The sequence below is a fragment of the Procambarus clarkii genome, chromosome 72, assembly GCF_040958095.1.
Source record: "Procambarus clarkii isolate CNS0578487 chromosome 72, FALCON_Pclarkii_2.0, whole genome shotgun sequence".
In the NCBI taxonomy this organism is placed as follows: Eukaryota; Metazoa; Arthropoda; class Malacostraca; order Decapoda; family Cambaridae; genus Procambarus; species Procambarus clarkii.
Window position 1 is genome coordinate 9,741,974 of NC_091221.1, and position 19,912 is coordinate 9,761,885.

General features: G+C 45.2%; 1 protein-coding gene across 1 annotated transcript in view; it reads left to right on the forward strand.

Annotated features, from left to right (window-relative positions):
• The window catches only part of LOC123773678 (pro-resilin), a 34,195-nt gene that overhangs the window by 10,747 nt on the left and 3,536 nt on the right, over window positions 1–19,912 (forward strand). The window contains exons 2-3 of the mRNA XM_045767510.2: window positions 17,693–18,065; window positions 19,621–19,911. Of these exons, the coding sequence (XP_045623466.1) occupies window positions 17,693–18,065; window positions 19,621–19,911 (664 nt within the window). The remainder of the gene's footprint in view (window positions 1–17,692; window positions 18,066–19,620; window position 19,912) is intronic.

Genomic DNA, 19,912 nt, shown 5'->3' on the forward strand with positions numbered 1-19,912 from the left:
AGCGACGGTAGCGGCTCACGCCCCAGCGACGGTAGCGGCTCACGCCCCAGCGACGGTAGCGGCTCACGCCCCAGCGACGGTAGCGGCTCACGCCCCAGCGACGGTAGCGGCTCACGCCCCAGCGACGGTAGCGGCTCACGCCCCAGCGACGGTAGCGGCTCACGCCCCAGCGACGGTAGCGGCTCACGCCCCAGCGACGGTAGCGGCTCACGCCCCAGCGACGGTAGCGGCTCACGCCCCAGCGACGGTAGCGGCTCACACCCCAACACCCACACAGTACTCAGGTCCCTGGGTACTGAGAATCTATTGGTTACTGACGGCCGACATTCACTCCCGCCCACTTTAAGACTTGTGTACTGTTCCGGTGGGGTTGTCATGTCAAAACTGGCGCCATTTCAACATTGAACTCACTTGTGCGATAAACGTCGAATCTCATTATCATAAATAAATGTATATTATATATATAATTCATTGTCGGGTTACAGGCAGCCAGTGTGTATATATTAATGTTAGGTTAATATCGCTACTTGGAACAAAATATTCCAAGTAGCACGGGCTATGGTGAGCCCGAAAAATCCTACCCAGTTACAACTCCTTAATACCTATTCAAGTTAAAGTACGCTTATTGAGAATAAAATACGTCTCAAAGGGATAGATTGATTGATGAAGATTAAGCCACCCAAAAGGTGGCACGGGCATGAATAGCCCGTAAGTGGTGGCCCTTTTGAGCCATCACCAGTATCAAGAGCTGATACTGGAGATCTGTGGAGGTGCGACTGTACCCTGCGTGACGGGAGATGTCTCCCGTGAAAGGGATAGAGTAACTTAGGCTATTTCTACCCTCCGAATACCTATTTACTGCTAGGCGAACAGGTTCATTAGATGATAGGAAACGCGCCCAACCATTTCTGTTCCGCCCGGGATTCGAACCCAGGATTCCCGAGTGTGACTGGAGAACGAACCCGACAGTCACCTATATTTCATTGTCATTGTTAACGATTTAATGTGTTTTTATTTAAATACAAAAAATAGCAGTTATCTATTTCCTTTCCCAGCTCCTTGTCCTCATATTCATCATATCCCAAGTGCTATATAGTTATACTGGCTTTGTGCTTTCCCCTGGGTTCATTATATCCCAGCTCATTTCATGTATATTTAAAACGGTATCTTCCTTGTGTTATGACTTTAAATACAAAATCGAAATGTATAATAAATATAAAATTGTTCTGTGCATGTCTTGTGTCTTTTGTTATGTTCTCGCTCTCTTTTAAACTGTTGTTATAGATTCAGCTACTCGGAACAAGTTTGCAAGTAGCACGGGCTATGGTGAGCCCGTAGTGGACTTACCTGACACAGGAGTGGAGCTGTAACTGTCTTTTAAGCGCTGGTGGCGCCACGGCAGAGGTCTCTATACCTCCCTGGACGTGCTTGTCGTGCTTGCTACAATAGGTTGCACAATCACGCATTCTGCTTCTCTATGCTTCATTAAATAGTTAACTGTTCTCTTCGATTTGAGCTTGTCTTCCTATAGCTCGGAGCGTGTGTTTGGAACTATTACCCCAAGCCGGCTTTCTTTGGATCTTGTCACTGGTGTCTTGGTGTAGCGGGTCTGTGTGGATGTGTAGCGGGTCTGTGTGGAGGTGTAGCGGGCCTCTGCGAGTGTAGCGGGTCTGTGTGGGGTGTAGCGGGTCTGTGTGGGTGTGTAGCGGGTCTGTGTGTGGGTGTAGCTGGTCTGTGTGGGTGTGTAGCGGGTCTGTGTGGAGGTGTAGCGGGTCTCTGCGGGTGTAGCGGGTCTGTGTGGGGTGTAGCGGGTCTGTGTGGGTGTGTAGCGGGTCTGTGTGGGTGTGTAGCGGGTCTGTGTGGGTGTGTAGCGGGTCTGTGTGGGGTGTAGCGGGTCTGTGTGGGTGTGTAGCGGGTCTGTGTGGGTGTAGCGGGTCTGTGTGGGGTGTAGCGGGTATGTGTGGGTGTGTAGCGGGTCTGTGTGGGTGTGTAGCGGGTCTGTGTGGGTGTGTAGCGGGTCTGTGTGGGTTGTAGCGGGTCTGTGTGGGTGTGTAGCGGGTCTGTGTGGGTGTAGCGGGTCTGTGTGGGTGTGTAGCGGGTCTGTGTGGGTGTAGCGGATCTTTACCGGTTTGGAATGTTTTCACTCGTTCAAGATTTCACCGTCTACGTTTCTGGCAGTTTGTCCGGCACAAGTCTAGCATGATTACTGTAATATGTACCGGAGCACCTCGGTGGTGGTGGGGGGGGGGGGGGTTCTGTAGCACAGTGGTCTACGTCCTCGGCTTACAGTCGAAGGATCAGAGTTCAATCCCTGAACAGTACAGAGACGGCTGAGCACGTTTCCTTGTACCTAATGCATCTGTTCACCCTAGCAGTAGATAGGTACGCGGGAGTTAAGCTATTGTGCAGTTGCATCTTGGGGAAGGTTATAAGTCAGGTTCGATAAGTCCAAGTATATACTGAAGGGAGAGTGCCAGCCAGAGAGTACGGGATCACTATAGCCCGTGCTACATGGATATTTCGTTCTGAGTAGCTAAATCAAAAATATCAGCAGCCAGCCTCCATCATCCAGTCACAGCCCCGCTCCTGTGCCAGGTAAGTCCACTACGGGCTCACCATAGCCCGTGCTACTTGGAACGTTTGTTCCCAGTAGCTGAATCTTAAAACAATAGCCAGCCTCCCCCAGGATCCTCACCAACTTTGGTGTCGTGACTACCGTTCCGTGTACCTATTATCTGTGTTATCAGCGCGGGATATCCAGCTGGGTGACTGATGCTTTAACTTAATCTTTGAGAAAAACAGTTGTCTTAACAATATGGCGGTCAAAGACTATATGCGTGTAAAATATCACAGTTCCTTTTGATGCAAAAAGACACCACGAAACCCGGTTTCAGTAATCATTTTTTTAAGCGTGATATTTATGATTGAGAAATATATAAGCGTGAGAGGCGAGGGTGGTGGGCGGCATATTATCAGGGAGGGGGAGGGAGGGAGGACCAAGATGGCGGCGGGCGGGAAAGTGGACGTCAGGTGGTGTAAGATGACCACACAACTCCCCCTCCAGCGCCCGTCTTCCTGGTTGTGGTCAGACAAGATGCTAGACCAACTGCTGCTGGCGGCCAGGATGATCACAGCGGTGGGAGCGGCGTCAGACAGGGGGAGGCCAGTTATTTATACTCTCAAATGTGGAGAAAGGCGCCAACGTTACGCTAGGCTGTCAACCGGGTGTTTTGTGGGGTCCTGACGCCACATGCTGTGTGGTAGGGACGTGTGGTAGGGATGTGTGGTAGCGGCGTGTGGTAGTGGCGTGTGTGGTATAGCAACCCTCCAAGACTCCGGTGCTCTGCTGGACAATAATGATTTATTAAATATACATTAAGCTGTTCTCTACATTCTTTATGCTCCCTGGGAAATATATCGTCTGGCTCTAGGGGGGTTTGTTGGGTTTTAATTGTTAGATTTGTTGAACAAAATTGTCTGGTAAATACAGAGGCAAATACTTGATTGAAATAAAACGTTTATTTGTCATTATTACTGAAGTAACCTGTCTTATTTTTCAATGGCCCATCCCCAGCCACACCCACACCCAGTCCCAGCCACACTCCGCCAGTCACACCCAACCCAAGCGACACGCAACCCCAGTCACACTCCGTCCCAGCCACACCCCGCCACAGGCACACCCGTGAGAGTCGTGCGGGAGAGAGGGAGGACGGAAGACGACCCCAGGGGGTGAAACATGGTGGTCAGAGACTACAACATGGTGGATGGGAGCAGAAAGCGTAGAGGACTGGCACAGGTTGCTTCATAATGATCTCCAGGAACATATCGCACTTGTGAGTCCCCTGACCTAGCAGTGCTTGCGGCCCGGGAGAAGCGCATCCAGCCCCTTCTCTTCGGGACATGCAGCCTGCCAGCCTCTTGGCCTGCTAACACTGAGGTGTAGGAAGGAGCTCTGAGCCGGCATACATTGAACTGTAGATACGAAGGGTATGAGGGCAAGGAGCTGGGGTATTAGGACAGAGATCATTAAGGAATTGTGCCCAACCCTTACAACAATTGGGAATCGAAACGTCAAGCCTACAGGAAGTAATGGAAACCGTTGGATGGAAAAACTAGATGGAAACCTAACTGGATGGAAAAACTAGATGGAAACCTAACTGGATGGAAACCGTCGTTGTTTTAGATGCAGCTACTCGGAACAAAAAGTTCCAGTAGTATATTATGGCGAGTCCGTGGTGGACTAACCTGCCATAGATTGATGAAGATTAAGCCACCCAAAAGGTGGCACGGGCATGAATAGCCCGTAAGGGCGGAATCCTGATGGCGGAAGTATTTACCGAGTACGGTCAGATCCCGAGGATAATATTTGTTCCGTTCCAGCCCTTTCCTAGAGAAGGTCGCTGTCGATACACTGAACCAGGAATACAACTGCTTTTTCTGGCAAAGCTGACCATTTCTTGGAAGGGTCAATGAGCCGCTTACCCCAGCGGCAAGTGAGGGAGAAAACTGGTAGTTAGGTTGAGAAATGAATGGGGTTGTGAGTGCTCGTGGGAGGCCCTCAAGGTTGACTGCTTCCTAGCCTCTCCTGCCTACCTCCCCCCCCCTCCCTCTCTCTCTCTCTCTCTTCCCCCCCCCCCCTCTCTCTCTTCCCCCCCCTCTCTCTCTTCCCCCCTCTCTCTCTCCCTCCTCCCTTCCTCCCCCCCCTCCCCGTAAACATATATCTCATGAACTCATATTTTCTAAATTTACTCTTTAACCCACACAGACATAAGCCCTTGTACCCATGTGCGTGTGCACGCGTTCTCGTGTGCACACGCACATGATTGTTACCAAGGCTAAAAATAGCAGAGGGAAGACCAGAAGACCTTTATACATATATAAATATATGCCTGACCTTTAGCTGTTCTGAATACACGAAGAAGAGAATGTGCTGTGGGAACAAGATTGCAGACACCTCCCCCCCCCCGAACACACTCCGGGTGTGGGGGGGGGGAGTGTTCGCTGTCAATACCCCACCAGTCATCCCCCCCCCCCCACACACACACACTCCCCAGCACACATCATTGCTGGAATAATTTATCAGTTAGTCATGCAGTTCGGTACCCCTGTGCTACACTATACAACTGACTTTAATAAGAGACAGGTACGAAGTGTCTGAGAAGAGAAGAAGGGAATTGTAATCACATTTATGCAACAACATCTTGTTGTCTTCTGCAGTTATTAAGGTAGATTATACTTCAAGGTTACTCAAGCCCAATGTATCGGAGCTGTGGACCCGGCTCCGAGACCGTTACCACCACCACCAACTCCTCGACGTTACCAAAATGTTTTTACCGTTGTTACAATGATGTATCAAGATAAAGAAAAAATGTTACAAGGCTGTAAGGAGGTCAAACTACCGTAATTACAAGGCTGTAACAAGGTCAAACTACCGTAGTTACAAGGCTGTAACAAGGTCAAACTACCGTAGTTACAAGGCTGTAACAAGGTCACACTAAGAATGTTCCAACGCCGAGTTTGTTGTACTGGGACGAGCCACCAGTACCACCATATATGGGGACGCCCCCACAGGCCGCTCCGCCAATACTTCTGGCGCCACCACTTACCACTGCTGTCTCTACTTGCGGAGTGCCGCCAACATTGTTATATTTATTTATCTTGTATTTATCTTCCATGGGGATTAGTGGCAGCAGTGAGGTTATAGCTTGTGAAAGAGAACGTGGGGAGTGGGGCAGTGAACTGACTTGACCTGCCGGTCTCAGACTCTTGCGCAATGTTCACTCACCAGAGAAACTATATGTTTGGGCTTCTCCCACATGCAAAGAGAAAGGAGCGATCTAGCTAGCTCTCTCTCTCTCTCTGTTATCTTTTCTCTCTTTAAGTGACGTGGTTTTTCATGGTGACGTGTTCACACACGGCTCGTAGAGTGTGATCTTAGGTCTGGTCTGTGTGCCAGGGTTGACGAGGGTCTTCGGGTCTCGTGTGGTCTTTCTCATTATAGATTCACTGAGGGTTTGTGTCTCGGAGAGGCTACAGGATCCAAGTAAATTCAGTAGAATTTCTGGTTGCAATTCTTATACTATGATGTAACTCGGTCGATTAAGGCAGCGTCTGGGATGCTCTCGGACGTAGGTTCGAATCCTCGTCACGGCCCTTGTGGATTTGTTCACTGAGGGTTCCAGTCTCATAACATGTATCTTTCCACTAACATCGGAGAGGTGACTATAGTGCGTTACATGCGAGAGCAAGCAACAGTTGATGTAGCAACTATACATCAATTTCAACATTAATTTAAATGTGTAAACATAGACGTCCTGGATATCATTAATGAGTTAGATAACACAAATCGACCCATCGTTCCATTCTAAAAAAAAAAAAACTAGGGATCCTACAAGGGCCAAACTGAAAATAGTGGAGGTTCGTAGGAACCGTTTCACTAGGAATCTTCTAATATTTGTGCCTTGTTTATTCTCTCATTTATATGAATTTTGACTGTTATTTTGTCAATCTCTAGTCCCAGTATCATGCCTACTTCCGTACGTTGGATTGGGTGACTGTCAAGGGTAATGGGCTCGGGGGTTTCTTCTTCAAGTGTGTATCATTTGAGACTTTTGTTGGTACTTATTTTCCATTACTTGTTCTAAACTTGTTTATGAATTCAGTTGCTGTCTTGGTTTTGTTGTCCGGTAACGACTTGCCGCCTCTTGGGCGGCCTAATCTTCATCAATCAAGCAGAGAATGTTGTTAAGGTCTATTGTTTGCGTTAGAAGTGATGTCTGTTATCGTCTAGATTTTTATTTTCTCTTTTTGTGACGTGACAAAAATTTACATTTGCCTCACGGTTTATTCTGAAAATATATTTTCGCAATATTTCCTGACTTCATGTTTTTGTTCTGTCTTCGTAAAGTTTATTTTGTGAGGCTTCCTGATGCTCGGTGTTGCCTTCGTGGAGAGACTAATCTGGTTTTTATTTTTTTCCGAATTTTCCCTGTGTTTCTGTGGTCCGTTTTGATTTAGCTTTATTAGATCATGTCATCTTTGTTGTGTATGTTTTGCTTAAATAAATCTTGCAACTCATCCTATAGTTCCCTTGCAGTTTTGTTGCACTAGTCAGTCCATGCTGTGCTGTGGGCAACAGTGGCTTAGGGGGGTGGGGGAGGGGGGAGCGACGGGTGGAGGGCTACGGGATATGTTCGGTCATCCATTTTTCTGCGATATTTATCCATTTATTTAGCTCGGTATTTAGGTTTTCTTTCCTTGCCTCTAAAGATTGTGATTTTGATTTCCTGTGCACTGCTTTTGCAGGTCTCCCAGTCAGTTTTTATGTGAGTTTTAGATGTAAGGGGTTTCTTTATTAGGCTCGGAGATGGTCGATATTACAGTATTGGCAGGTGGTCGATTGTGCTTGCCAGGCCCTTCTATATGCGGGTGTTTAGAAAATGATTGTTATTTAACAGTATTATGTCTGTTTTGCCACTGAATCCTTGTCTGTCGTAACTTGGGAAGTCTGGCCCCATGTGGGTTATATTTCTGTTCCTTATCATATTGTGTCCTAATTGGATATTATATGTTCCCAAGGCTGTATGTCTTGTATTCAACTCCTCCGGGAAATAGGCTGCTTCTCCTAATGAGTTTCACGGCTATGAAAAGGAAGGTAGGACAGTCTTGATGGTTGGTAGTACGCTCCAATTTGTATTGTACCTTCTGTTGTTTACAGTTCAATAGCTAGGAAGTTTTCCTGGAAATGATATAAGAGTTTGTCTGGTAGATTTCTCCTGATGGCAATTGCTGCTCCGTCTTTGGCCTGGTTATTGTTCTTGTTTTAGATTCAGCTACTCAACAAAATTTCCATGTAGCACGGGCCGTAATTCCGTTATTCACGATAACCTTGTTATCGTGATAATGTGATATCAGGGTCAAAGTTTTAAATCAAGGTAGAGTTTCCTTCTTTTCGCACTGATTTAACAATCCTGTGAGATGGGAATGTTAGTTGAACCTATAGCTAGTTTTTTATCTACACTGTGTAATATCGCGTATAGAATAGGGTAGCAGCACATTGCTGTGTATACCTAATTTTGTTTATAAAAAAACTTATTTAATCTTTTGCTTTAATAACGTTATCTTGGTGGCGGATATTGATGCACAGTGTTCACTAGTGTCTCTCATTCTTCAACTGCTTTTTTAACCATTGTAATCGTTGTGGATTTTACATTTAATGCGGCTGCTCTTGGTGGTTGAATGTTGAGTTTGATGCGCAGGGCTTCAGTTGCTTCACATTCCAGCAGGTAATATAATAGTGGCATCTCTGCATCTGTTACACTGATATGAGACTCGTTAAGTATTGGGTTTATTACCTCCCAGCAGCACTTGTAGACAAGTCTGTGTATGGCTACTGTAATGTGTCTACACACAAATACTTTTATGACTAGGTACACACCATTTTGCAATAGACATTGACAATTCAAAAGTTACAATCTTGAAGCAAAATTCTTATATCTCTCCAGAATGTGTGGTGATGAGGGATGTGTGGAGGTGAGTGTGGTGGTGGTGGGGGTGAGTGTGGTGGGGGGGGTGAGTGTGGTGGTGGTGGGGGTGACTGTGGTGGAGGGGGTGAGGTACCCTCACGTTGCTACCATTGTGACCCCCACACTCTTGCCCTCTCAGCCTACACCTCAACTTTCACTCTTCCCACACCAACACCACTTATTGTGGGCTCCTTTCTCCTGGCCCCGCCTCCCCTTCCCCCTGCCTACAACCCTCTATCCCACCCCCTCCTTATCCCCTACCACCCCTCTCTCCCCTTACCTCCTCTCCCTTGTCTTTCATTCTTCCTCCTTCAAAATTATTACCGTAATTGATAAAGATTGTTTTTTGACATTTTTAATTTTAAGAAGTTTAGGTCCTTTGAGCGCTGGTGTAGAGCACAACACACAACATACGGGAGGCGTCTCGGGGGCTCCTCTTCCCGTGACAGGACAGAAACGTTTGGGCAGCGTTTAATTTTACCTGATGCCCTCTGTTCATCTAGCAGGAAATGGGTGCCTGGGAGTTAGACTGCTGTTGCGAGTTACATCCTGTACTCACCTATTTGTGCTTGCGGGGGTTGAGCTTTGGCTCCTTGGTCCCGCCTCAACCGTCAATCAACAGGTGTACAGATTCCTGAGCCTACTGGGCTCTATCATATCTACATTTGAAACTGTGTATGGAGTCAGTCTCCATCACATCACTGCCTAATGCATTCCATCTGTTAACTACTCTGACACTGAAAAAGTTCTTTCTAACGTCCTCTGTGGCTCATTTGGGTACTAAGTTTCCACCTGTGTCCCCTTGTTCGCGTCCCACCCGTGTTAAACAGTTTATCTTTATCTACCCGGTCAATTCCTCTGAGAATTTTGTAGGTAATGATCATGTCTCCCCTTACTCTTCTGTCTATTTGTGTGTGTAATATATGGTAAATGTGATAGAGAAGAGGTTGAAAGTCGGCCAGTACATTTGCATGGCAACCGACTTTATAAAAAGAAAACATCCAAGAACTAACAGTTCGATCTGCAGGAACAAATAGGTGAATACACATGAGAGCTCTGAGAAGATGTGACTATTACCTATATAATCTTATTAACAGGAATCGGCAAAATGAATAAGGAGGAATTAAAAAAAATAGTGAGTAAGAGACCAATGATTGAAGTTAAAAGATTGTAGGTAAGACCAAGCTTGCTTGATGATGGGGTTCTGGGAGTTCTTCTGCTCCCCAAGCCCGGCCTGAGGCCAGGCTTGACTTCTGAGAGTTTGGTCCACCAGGCTGTTGCTTGGAGCGGCCCACATATCCACTACAGCCCGGTTGGTCCGGCATTCCTTGAAGAAAACTATCTAGTTTCCTCTTGAAGATGTCCACGGTTGTTCCGGCAATATTTCTTATGCTTGCTGGGAGGACGTTGAACAACCGCGGACCTCTGATGTTTATACAGTGTTCTCTGATTGTGCCTATGGCACCCCTGCTCTTCACTGGTTCTATTCTGCATTTTCTTCTGTGTCGTTCACTACAGTATACTGTTATTTTACTGTGTAGATTTGCGACCTGGCCCTCCAGTATCCTAGCTCTTGTAACTACACTTTGCTAATTATCCTGAGGTAATTACACACACACACGCACAACACACACAGGTGTACAGACACGCTCACAAATAAATACGTACAGTGTGGGGGAGAACAGTTTGACAGGCCGGGGTCGCTCAAAGATTGGTGCTGCCTGGGACCCATACTATCATCTGTGTTAATAACTTACTATGGTGGTCAAGTCCTGTAATGATTGTTTGCAAACGATTCGAATGACTGAGAACAGTCAAGACAGATAAAAATTGTAAAACGCACTAGATAAGGCGATAAAAATGGGAGTCAGAGAAAGACGGGTGAACTACATCCTTATTTTAGTAAGTTGTAGAGGTAGATATGATAGAAAAATAAGTCGGATCTGTTTTTATTATACAACCGGCAACGGAAAGGGCGGGGTCCAAGAGTTAAAGCTCAGTCCTGCATGCACAAACAGGTGAGAGAGCACGCACGCACGCACGCACCCCACACAAACGTATACCTACCTGATGAGGCTTCTCACGGAGCGAAAGTACTAATGCTATTTTCCCATTTCTCTGGTTTTTCTTGCATATATGTGTGTGTGTGTGTGTGTGTGTGTGTGTGTGTGAGGGGAAGGGAGGGGGTTGCTTGGAGGTTCCGTTCCGCTAGCTAACCTATGGTTAGTGGGCGCCTTCTTGTCCACAACAGTGAAACTCTCCGTACCTCCCATCTCTTATTTTCTAACCTGGAGGCAGCATTCCAAGGACTGGGTTCTCACCAGAGTTCTCGCGTTTAAGTGCTTAACTTTTCGTCCCAAAAAACTGTTACAGAGTAAGATCTACGTAATGAACATTGTATCCATGAAGATATTTTTAGATCCATTCATAACGGAACCAAAAAATATAGAATGAAAATAATGGACGATGCGATCACCAATGGCTACGTGCCTAAGAAACGGAACCTGGCGCGAAAGTTACTCGGCAAGTTTTTTGCCCATTTGTGTCCGGGCTCGTTGCTCTCACGGTTGGCATTTCTATCACGCAACTGACCGGTCTCTCTCCCTCTGAGTCTTTGGTAGACCCTTCCTCTTGTCTCTGGAGCCGCTCTCATATTACCACACTCTGGGTATGAAGACAACAGCTATTGTGCTCTTTTCAGACTGGTGATTTAGGTTATCAGTCAACTGGTTTTGTTAAACTGCTAGTTTTTGTCTAACTGTCGTTCCACTCTGTCGGTATGTAGGGTATGGCAGGAGTCCAGCTCAGCTGAATGATATTTAGGTCAGCGGCCGGAACATTCAACTTAGTGTTATATATATTAAGACGTTTCCTCCGCTTCTTAGTGCGTATGTTCACTGTTTACTTTAGTCCTGGTATATGTTGATGCGATAGTGGTAGTTACATTACCGTTCCCTCCTGGTTTGACTGTTACAGTTGTAACTAGTGTGCAGAAGTTTTGGAAACTGCTTTGGAAACTTTCCCTCCTTGCAGCAGGTTTTATTCCTTCTACTGGCGACCAGGATGTGCTCCCTGGGGCCACACTCTCAAAACCTCCCTCTATGCCTCCTGGCTCACCTCCCGGGGATCTTTGTCTTTCGTGTACACATTCTTACTCTTCTTTATCGCAGATATTTAATTTTCTTTGGACGAGTTCCCTCACGGATTCCCTCGTGACTGACATTATCCCAGTCTTCTCACGTGGTTATCTATCTTATCAAGCCGAAGTTTTTAAGGCGTCTGGTTCATAGTATTGTGTATCCTCGCTTTGCACAATGTTTGGCCTTTATAAATTTTTCTTACTCTTGTATGACAATGTGATGCTTCTCTGCTTCATCTTTCCTAGTGTTGTGAGGACCAGTTCTCTCAGCCTTTCCTCGTATCTCTGGCCCCTTAACTTAGATGAGATTTGGTGCATATTTTGGACTGCTCTTTGCTATGTTTTGTGCTTTTTAGATGAGGCAGTGCTAGATCAGGGCCACATTTTCAAGGGGTTGGTCTTACAGATTGTATACACCACTCATAAGGTGTGTATAAGTTTCTGAAGGCGATGCAGACGTATGAAGTATGCTGACGACGCTGTTATACTGTGACTTGTGGTTATACTGTGACATCTGGTTATACTGTGACATCTGGTGTTGTGCGTATGTTATCGAGTTTGTCTTCTCTGATTAGAAAGTTGCCTCTCCTTCAGTCTATACTGCTTCTGAGCTCTTCATGTTTCTAGCCTCATAACTTTACAGACTGTCTGGGTTAAAACATGTAGCCAATTTTCAAATAATTTTTAGTCTAGGTAATCTTTTCATTTTACAGATCTCTAAATTATTAATTAACTAGTATAATGATTCCCATTCTATTTCCCCATTCCCTATATCTACCCCTTTCTTCCTTATATATATCCTCCATCTCTCACCCCCTTTTTACACCTGTATGCTTTGTTCATAGCTACACAGAAAAAAAATGCCTTTTAATGTCAAACGTGATTCTGCAGTAGGTGCTTGGGCACGGGTTGTGGGTGCTTGGGACGGGACCCTGCGCAGCACCGGGATTTATTAAGAATATGTACTGAAAACGTGGCTATAAGAACAGGTGAGACAAGTCGCTCCACTCTCCTCAAGTGATTTCCTCTTCAAGGATCCAACCTATTACTCTATATAGGATATCTACTTCAGGAGCTTTACGACCAGATGGGCGCTAAAGCTTGAGGGAGCTTTACAACAAGATGAGCGCGACTACGTGAGTGCAGAATTTTGTTGGGTGAAACTTGGGGCTGGTATGTTGAATGTGAGTGAAAGTTGAAGGTGAAGAATTGTGAGAGGTAGCAAATAACAGGGTGGAGAACATGTCCCCCACAGCGCTCTGAGTGGAGCTTCTGGTTATGTTGTCGCTATAGACTTTGAAAGCACATGACGGCTAGTTGGCGACCAGGCGTGCAAGTGGCACCGAATTACACACACAGATCACAATAGCGTGATGCATCAAATGAACAAATCCACAAGGGCCGTGACGAGGATTTAAGGCAGCGTCTGGGATGCTCCCGGACGTAGGTTCGAATCCTCGTCACGGCCCTTGTGGATTTGGCACGGAATGTTTGTGAGCGTGTCTGCGGGCGTGGCTGTCTGTGGGTATGGCCACATGCGGATGTGAATGTAGTTGACTGTGGTGGTGCGACTAACTGTATCAAGCAGAAACCCTGATAATCCTCCCCCCACTCCCACAGTACCACACACAACACATGGGACTCCCACAGCACCACACACAACACATGGGACTCCCACAGTACCACACACAACACATGGGACTCCCACAGTACCACACACAACACATGGGACTCCCACAGTACCACACACAACACATGGGACTCCCACAGTACCACACACAACACATGGGACTCCCACAGTACCACACACAACACATGGGACTCCCACAGTACCACACACAACACATGGGACCCCCACAGTACCACACACAACACATGGGACCCCCACAGTACCACACACAACACATGGGACCCCCACAGTACCACACACAACACATGGGACCCCCACAGTACCACACACAACACATGGGACCCCCACAGTACCACACACAACACATGGGACCCCCACAGTACCACACACAACACATGGGACCCCCACAGTACCACACACAACACATGGGACCCCCACAGTACCACACACAACACATGGGACTCCCACAGTACCACACACAACACATGGGACTCCCAGAGTACCACACACAACACCTGGGACTCCCAGAGTACCACACACAACACATGGGACTCCCACAGTACCACACACAACACATGGGACTCCCACAGTACCACACACAACACATGGGACTCCCAGAGTACCACACACAACACGTGGGACTCCCAGAGTACCACACACAACACATGGGACTCCCAGAGTACCTACTCATCTGCATGAGGCCACTTTTCCCGTCTGGATTGCTGGCGGTTGGAGTCTATTGGTATTATCTCAGCAGTTGTGTTCTCGATATAAGCAAACAAATTGTTCTTGTGTTTTAGATATGAGTTCTGTTCTATCAGTTTATATCTGAATTAACAGACTTCCTAGAGAAGAACGTCCATAATTAAGATGGGGGAGCTTAGCGTGCAGTTGTTGTGGTAGGGAAGCTGAGCATAACACCAGGACTCAAGGGGTGGAGGAGGAGGCTGATGGTATAGCTGGGAGAAAGTAGCGGTCAATATTGACTGTGTCCACACAACAGTTTGCTCCTCGGTTTCCTCACTGGAAGTGCCCACACTACCAGTGTTGTGCTTCACTCTTGCCTGCCTTCCCTCCCGTCAGTGGTCACCCAGAGGCGACTAACGCTTAAGCAGTCAAATGTGGCTACTTTCACCATCCATCCCACCCTCAAAGAATTGGCGTCTTGCAAGTCAAAAGGCGGGGCCGGTTCCGAAGGCTTAGTTGTACCTCTTCAGTTCTATGTAATTTTTGCTGGAGTGTATTGTAGCATATGTGCGTTTGTCAGAGTGAAGGTGTCCAGCAGCAAGAGTGGCAGGGAATGATGCCTCGGGTTAATATGACAGGGATGCTGACTAACTCGCACTATCGTTTACTCTGCTCTGCATCACCAACGCCTTAACACACATTTCCATCTTTGTTCTTGTGGTGCTTCAGCGTGGAGGGACGACATTGACCTCGTGTCATGAACATGTTCACGATGACGGGATGATGTTCCCAAACGCAGAGAGAAGAACAAGTCTCTCGTGACTTGCTCCACTGTACCGATAAGAAATAAGACTTAGGGTTAATTATGTTTTATGAAGTATTCTTAGCTATGTACCCTAAGTTCGCCATGTGTATGTAGGTAGTGGTTGCAAGTGACTTAACCTTTCTGCCGTCGCCGTCTGGGGGCAGTTGGGGAGATATGAAAGCTGTACGTATCTAGTTCACCCAAATGTAAACTGCATAGCTTAAATAAAGATCATTGGGTTCAGATCCTGAACTATTATATGACTAAAACTTGCATCTATACCCCCACCACCCTCCCCACTGTCACTCTTTTGCCTGCAATATTAAGTTATAAGAATAATCTTTCTCATTGACGTAAAATCTGCAAGCTTCTGAGGGCGACTTTTCCTGCTGCACATAACTCATCACTCACGCTGCTTCTTTCCTCACACACAGTTCCGTTAGCATAATTTTTGGGAGGCTTATTGTTAATATGGGTTAATGTTGCTGACATTGCCATATCAACCGTAATGCACTAAGGTGGCGCCGTAGATACTCATTCCTAGCTTACTAACTCGGTTACTCAAGAGGTCACCTACCGCTGCTTCTCCTGTCTAATCGCACTGATTTATATTCAGTCCACATCCTGACTCCCAAGGTGACCTAGACTGAGAGCTCTCACTACAGGTCGACTTTTCACCAGAAATATTAATAGTGGCCTCCCTCCCTGGATGAACTCCGAGAAGGAAGTCAACTCTATTGTCTGATGAAGGCGAATTGAGTCAAAAACGCTTTTAGCATGTCTATTTTTCACATAGTTTTTCCGCATACACTGTACTTGAAGCATACACTGTACTTGAAGCATACACTGTACTTGAAGCATACACTGTACTTGAAGCATACACTGTACTTGAAGCATACACTGTACTTGAAGCATACACTGTACTTGAAGCATACACTGTACTTGAAGCATACACTGTACTTGAAGCATACACTGTACTTGAAGCATACACTGTACTTGAAGCATACACTGTACTTGAAGCATACACTGTACTTGAAGCATACACTGTACTTGAAGCATACACTGTACTTGAAACATACACTGTACTTGAAGCATACACTGTACTTGAAGCATACACTGTACTTGAAGCATACACTGTACTTGAAGCATACACTGTACTTGAAGCATACACTGTACTTGAAGCATACACTGTACTTGAAGCATACACTGTACTTGAAGCATACACTGTACTTGAAGCATACACTGTACTTGAAGCATACACTGTACTTGAAGCATACACTGTACTTGAAGCATACACTGTACTTGAAGCATACACTGTACTTGAAGCATACACTGTACTTGAAGCATACACTGTACTTGAAACATACACTGTACTTGAAGCATACACTGTACTTGAAGCATACACTGTACTTGAAGCATACACTGTACTTGAAGCATACACTGTACTTGAAGCATACACTGTACTTGAAGCATACACTGTACTTGAGTCAGTGTTCCCGAGTGAACACAACCTCCAATATATGAAGCCTTACGATTATCAGTGTGAGTGATTACTGTCGTATCTTTCACTGTCTTGACGATTCAGGCTGGTGTTGTGGTGTTGAGAATGATGGTGCGTAACACCTCCGACTTGCAAATGAAGTGTAAGACGTCAACTTAGTGTATTCGTGGCATGTCCAATGTAGCATATATTTGGGAGCGCACAGCCTCCAGAGCTGCATTTGTATTGATACAGTATATTGTTACACCTCAGTTTGTCAGAGGAGGCAGAGATGTTATTTCTCATAACGAGGGAAGATGTACAAGGGTTGTTAGAATAAATGACGGGACGAATCATTGCATTTTCACTGCAAGATTTGATATTCCTGTCAATTATGTCTTGTATCGCCTTCTCATCCTTCCTGTATTCCTGAGTGAATGTATTTTTATAATACACTACAATGTCTTCTCTTGAGGGACATTTTTCCACTCTTGGGGTCTGATTATCCTCAGTCACATGGCGGCTCAGCTTCTTAAGATTTCGTCGAATTCTGTATTGCTGTAATTGTTGTTCACAACAATTTGGCGGATTCGTTCAAGTTTTGGTGGAAGAGCTGCCAAGAAGAGCGTGAATGTATTGCACTAACTACATATTTTAAGCAGTCTCCGTGGTGTAGTGGTAAGACACTCGCCTGGCGTTCCGCGAGCGCTATGTCATGGGTTCGTATCCTGGCCGGGGAGGATTTACTGGGCACAATTCCTTAACTGTAGCCTCTGTTTAACGCAACAGTAAAATGTGTACTTGGATGAAAAAACGATTCTTCGCGGCAGGGGATCGTATTCCAGGGACCATAGGATTAAGGACTTGCCCGAAACGCTACGCGTACTAGTGGCTGTACAAGAATGTAACAACTCTTGTATATATCTCAAAAAAAAAAAAAAAATAAAATAAAATATGCCATATCACTAAACGGGTAATAAAAAAACACAGTTCAGTTTTTTTTCTCATTTCTCGACATAGAGAAATAAAGCAAATTTAATCTAAGCACTTTCGTGATTTAACACACGTGCAAAAAATATTAATTTATTTCCATCTGGATACTTACGCATATAATTCATAATAATAATGAATTCATTTTGTCGGGGACAGGCAGCCTGTTTGTTTGTATGTTTGACTTATTTCGAGGTTCCCCAATGGTCGAACTAATGACCCTCCCCAAGATGCAACTCCTCAACAGATGACTAACTTCTAGGTAAGTATTTATCTGTTAGGTGAACAGAAGTATTAGGTAAAAGGAAATGTGCAAGTTCTGTCCTGCTCAGGATTCCCAATTGAGAGTTGAGAATTAATTTAAACCATCTTGTTTTTTCAACCAATGCATGTCCTTTTCATATTGCAAACTAACCACAATGTTTTACTGTTACAGCTGGGCATGGTGTTGGTGACGTTCGGGGTGCTGGCTGTGGCCGATAAAGCTCCTTCAGGGCCCGAGTTGCACCACTTTGTCGGGCAAGGTGGCTATGACGGTTTCGGCCAGGATGTGGCCCCAGTGCCCGTATACGGTGGCCCATCACATGATATAGGGATCCAGCAGAGTGAAGGAGGGTACCCGCCCCCTGCATATCCCGCTCAGCAGACCTACCACCACACTGGCTACCAGACACAATATGTGGCCGTTCCCAGACCTTATCCCATAAGTGGTGGAGGCAAAGGCAAGGGCAAAGGAGGAGGTATTGGCAACCCCCTCAAGGAATTAGACAAGATGATAAAGGATGCTGGAAAGAAGTTATCTAAATTCAGTAAGTAACATTGGCATTTCTTTGATTTTATTTATAGTATTTTTTCAAGAGTTTCAGAAGAATAACAAAAATGTCTTTAAAGTTGCATCTTTGGTGTTGGCTGCAACTTGAATGAGCATAGCCCGAGGATGGGTTGCCCTCATACAGTACTGCAAAAACTATATAGTTTGTGTAACCAAAAAGTTTAAATGACAAATGGGTTGGGTTGGTCAAAGCTTCAATGCCTGAGGATAGCTTGATGTTCGAGCAATCCTAATAGTGTCTGCTGGGAGACATTAAAGGACAGACAGGAGTCTGGAGAAGCAAAATGAGTTCATGATTCCTGCAGGAGTTTTTAATAAATCATGTTATTAGGTACAAGAAGCCTGTGTGTGTGTATATAAATATCCAGTATGTATATGTATGTGTATATATGTATATATATGTTTCATTGAATATGACTGCATATTCTGCATTGATTATTTTCTTGTTTAGGGCTTCTATCCCTCTGACTAGTGTTCTAGCATCTTGGTTTAATTGGAAGAGGAGTTCTCCAAAGTTCTCCTCTTCCAATTAAACTAAGATGCTAGAACACTAGGGCTTCTATCCCTCTGACTAAACAAGAAAATAATCATTACAGAATATGCAGTCATATTCAATGAAAACCTGCTGCCAGTATACACACACACTATAATCTCGAGGTCCCCTAAGGTCGAACTACTGACTTTTCCAGGATGTAACTCTTCAATAGTTGCCAAACTTCTGGGTACCCATTTACTGCTAAGTGAACAAAGGCATTAGGTAAAAGGAAACGTGTCCCAGTATTTTTCCTTGTATTTAGGCTCGGTAATACAGTTGGGTTTGGTCTCGATTCTCAGTTGGGAATCCTGGATTTGAATCCCGGACAGGACAGAAATTATTGGGCATGTTTCCAATCACCTAATGCCTCTGTTAAGTCAGCTCTTGTGGGGCTGCATCCCAGGAAGGGTCAATAGTTTGACCATGGAGGACCTTGATATAAGCCAAATGTATATATATACACAGGCTATGCATCCCCAACAAAATGAATTCCAACATGCAGTATTACTAAACACTCGCCTTTAACATCAAAACACAGAGTGCATACAACATAAAACTTGCAGCAAAACCATTGACTTCACACTCTGATTACTCAACAAAAGATATAATGAATACAATAATTAGCTGGGAAACATTTTGAACTACTGGTGTAACATTTGGCTGGAAACACATTACCAAATGTACGTGCTTTCACTGAAAGTTTTTGTCTTGAAAACATAGCATTTAATTATGTTGTTTTGAGTGCTGAATCATCAGTAACTAAAGGATCTCACTTTAAAACTTCACACACATTCTATGACACTCATTTCATCTCGCTCCATCCTAAACTATGCTGGTACTATGTTACGTTTTACATTTGTAGTTGTTCTGCGTATATTAGGAAATTGACTGAAAAGCATTTTAACAATAACTGAAAACCAGAGATTTATAGTTGAATGATTAAGTTGTTAAAAGCTGATTAGAATGTCTTAATTTTTGTGTTTTTAATTATCTGCAGTGAGTGAGTACATTGACTACAACGTTGAAGACACGTACGTTGAGCCAACCTATTCTTACGCTGCACCAGTTGCATCATATGGAGCTCCATCACAGTCTTATGGTCCCCCTGCCCAAGGTTATGGCCATAGCCATACCGAGTACAAGACCACATACCAAGCTATCCCTGTCCCTGTCCAGTATGAGGAGGAGGAGGAGTCGTTTGGCAAGAAGCTAGCAAAGGGTTGGGAAAAGGCCAAAGAGCAAGTTTCCAAGTGGGAGGAGGAGGCCTCTAAGAAAATTAAAGACTTGTG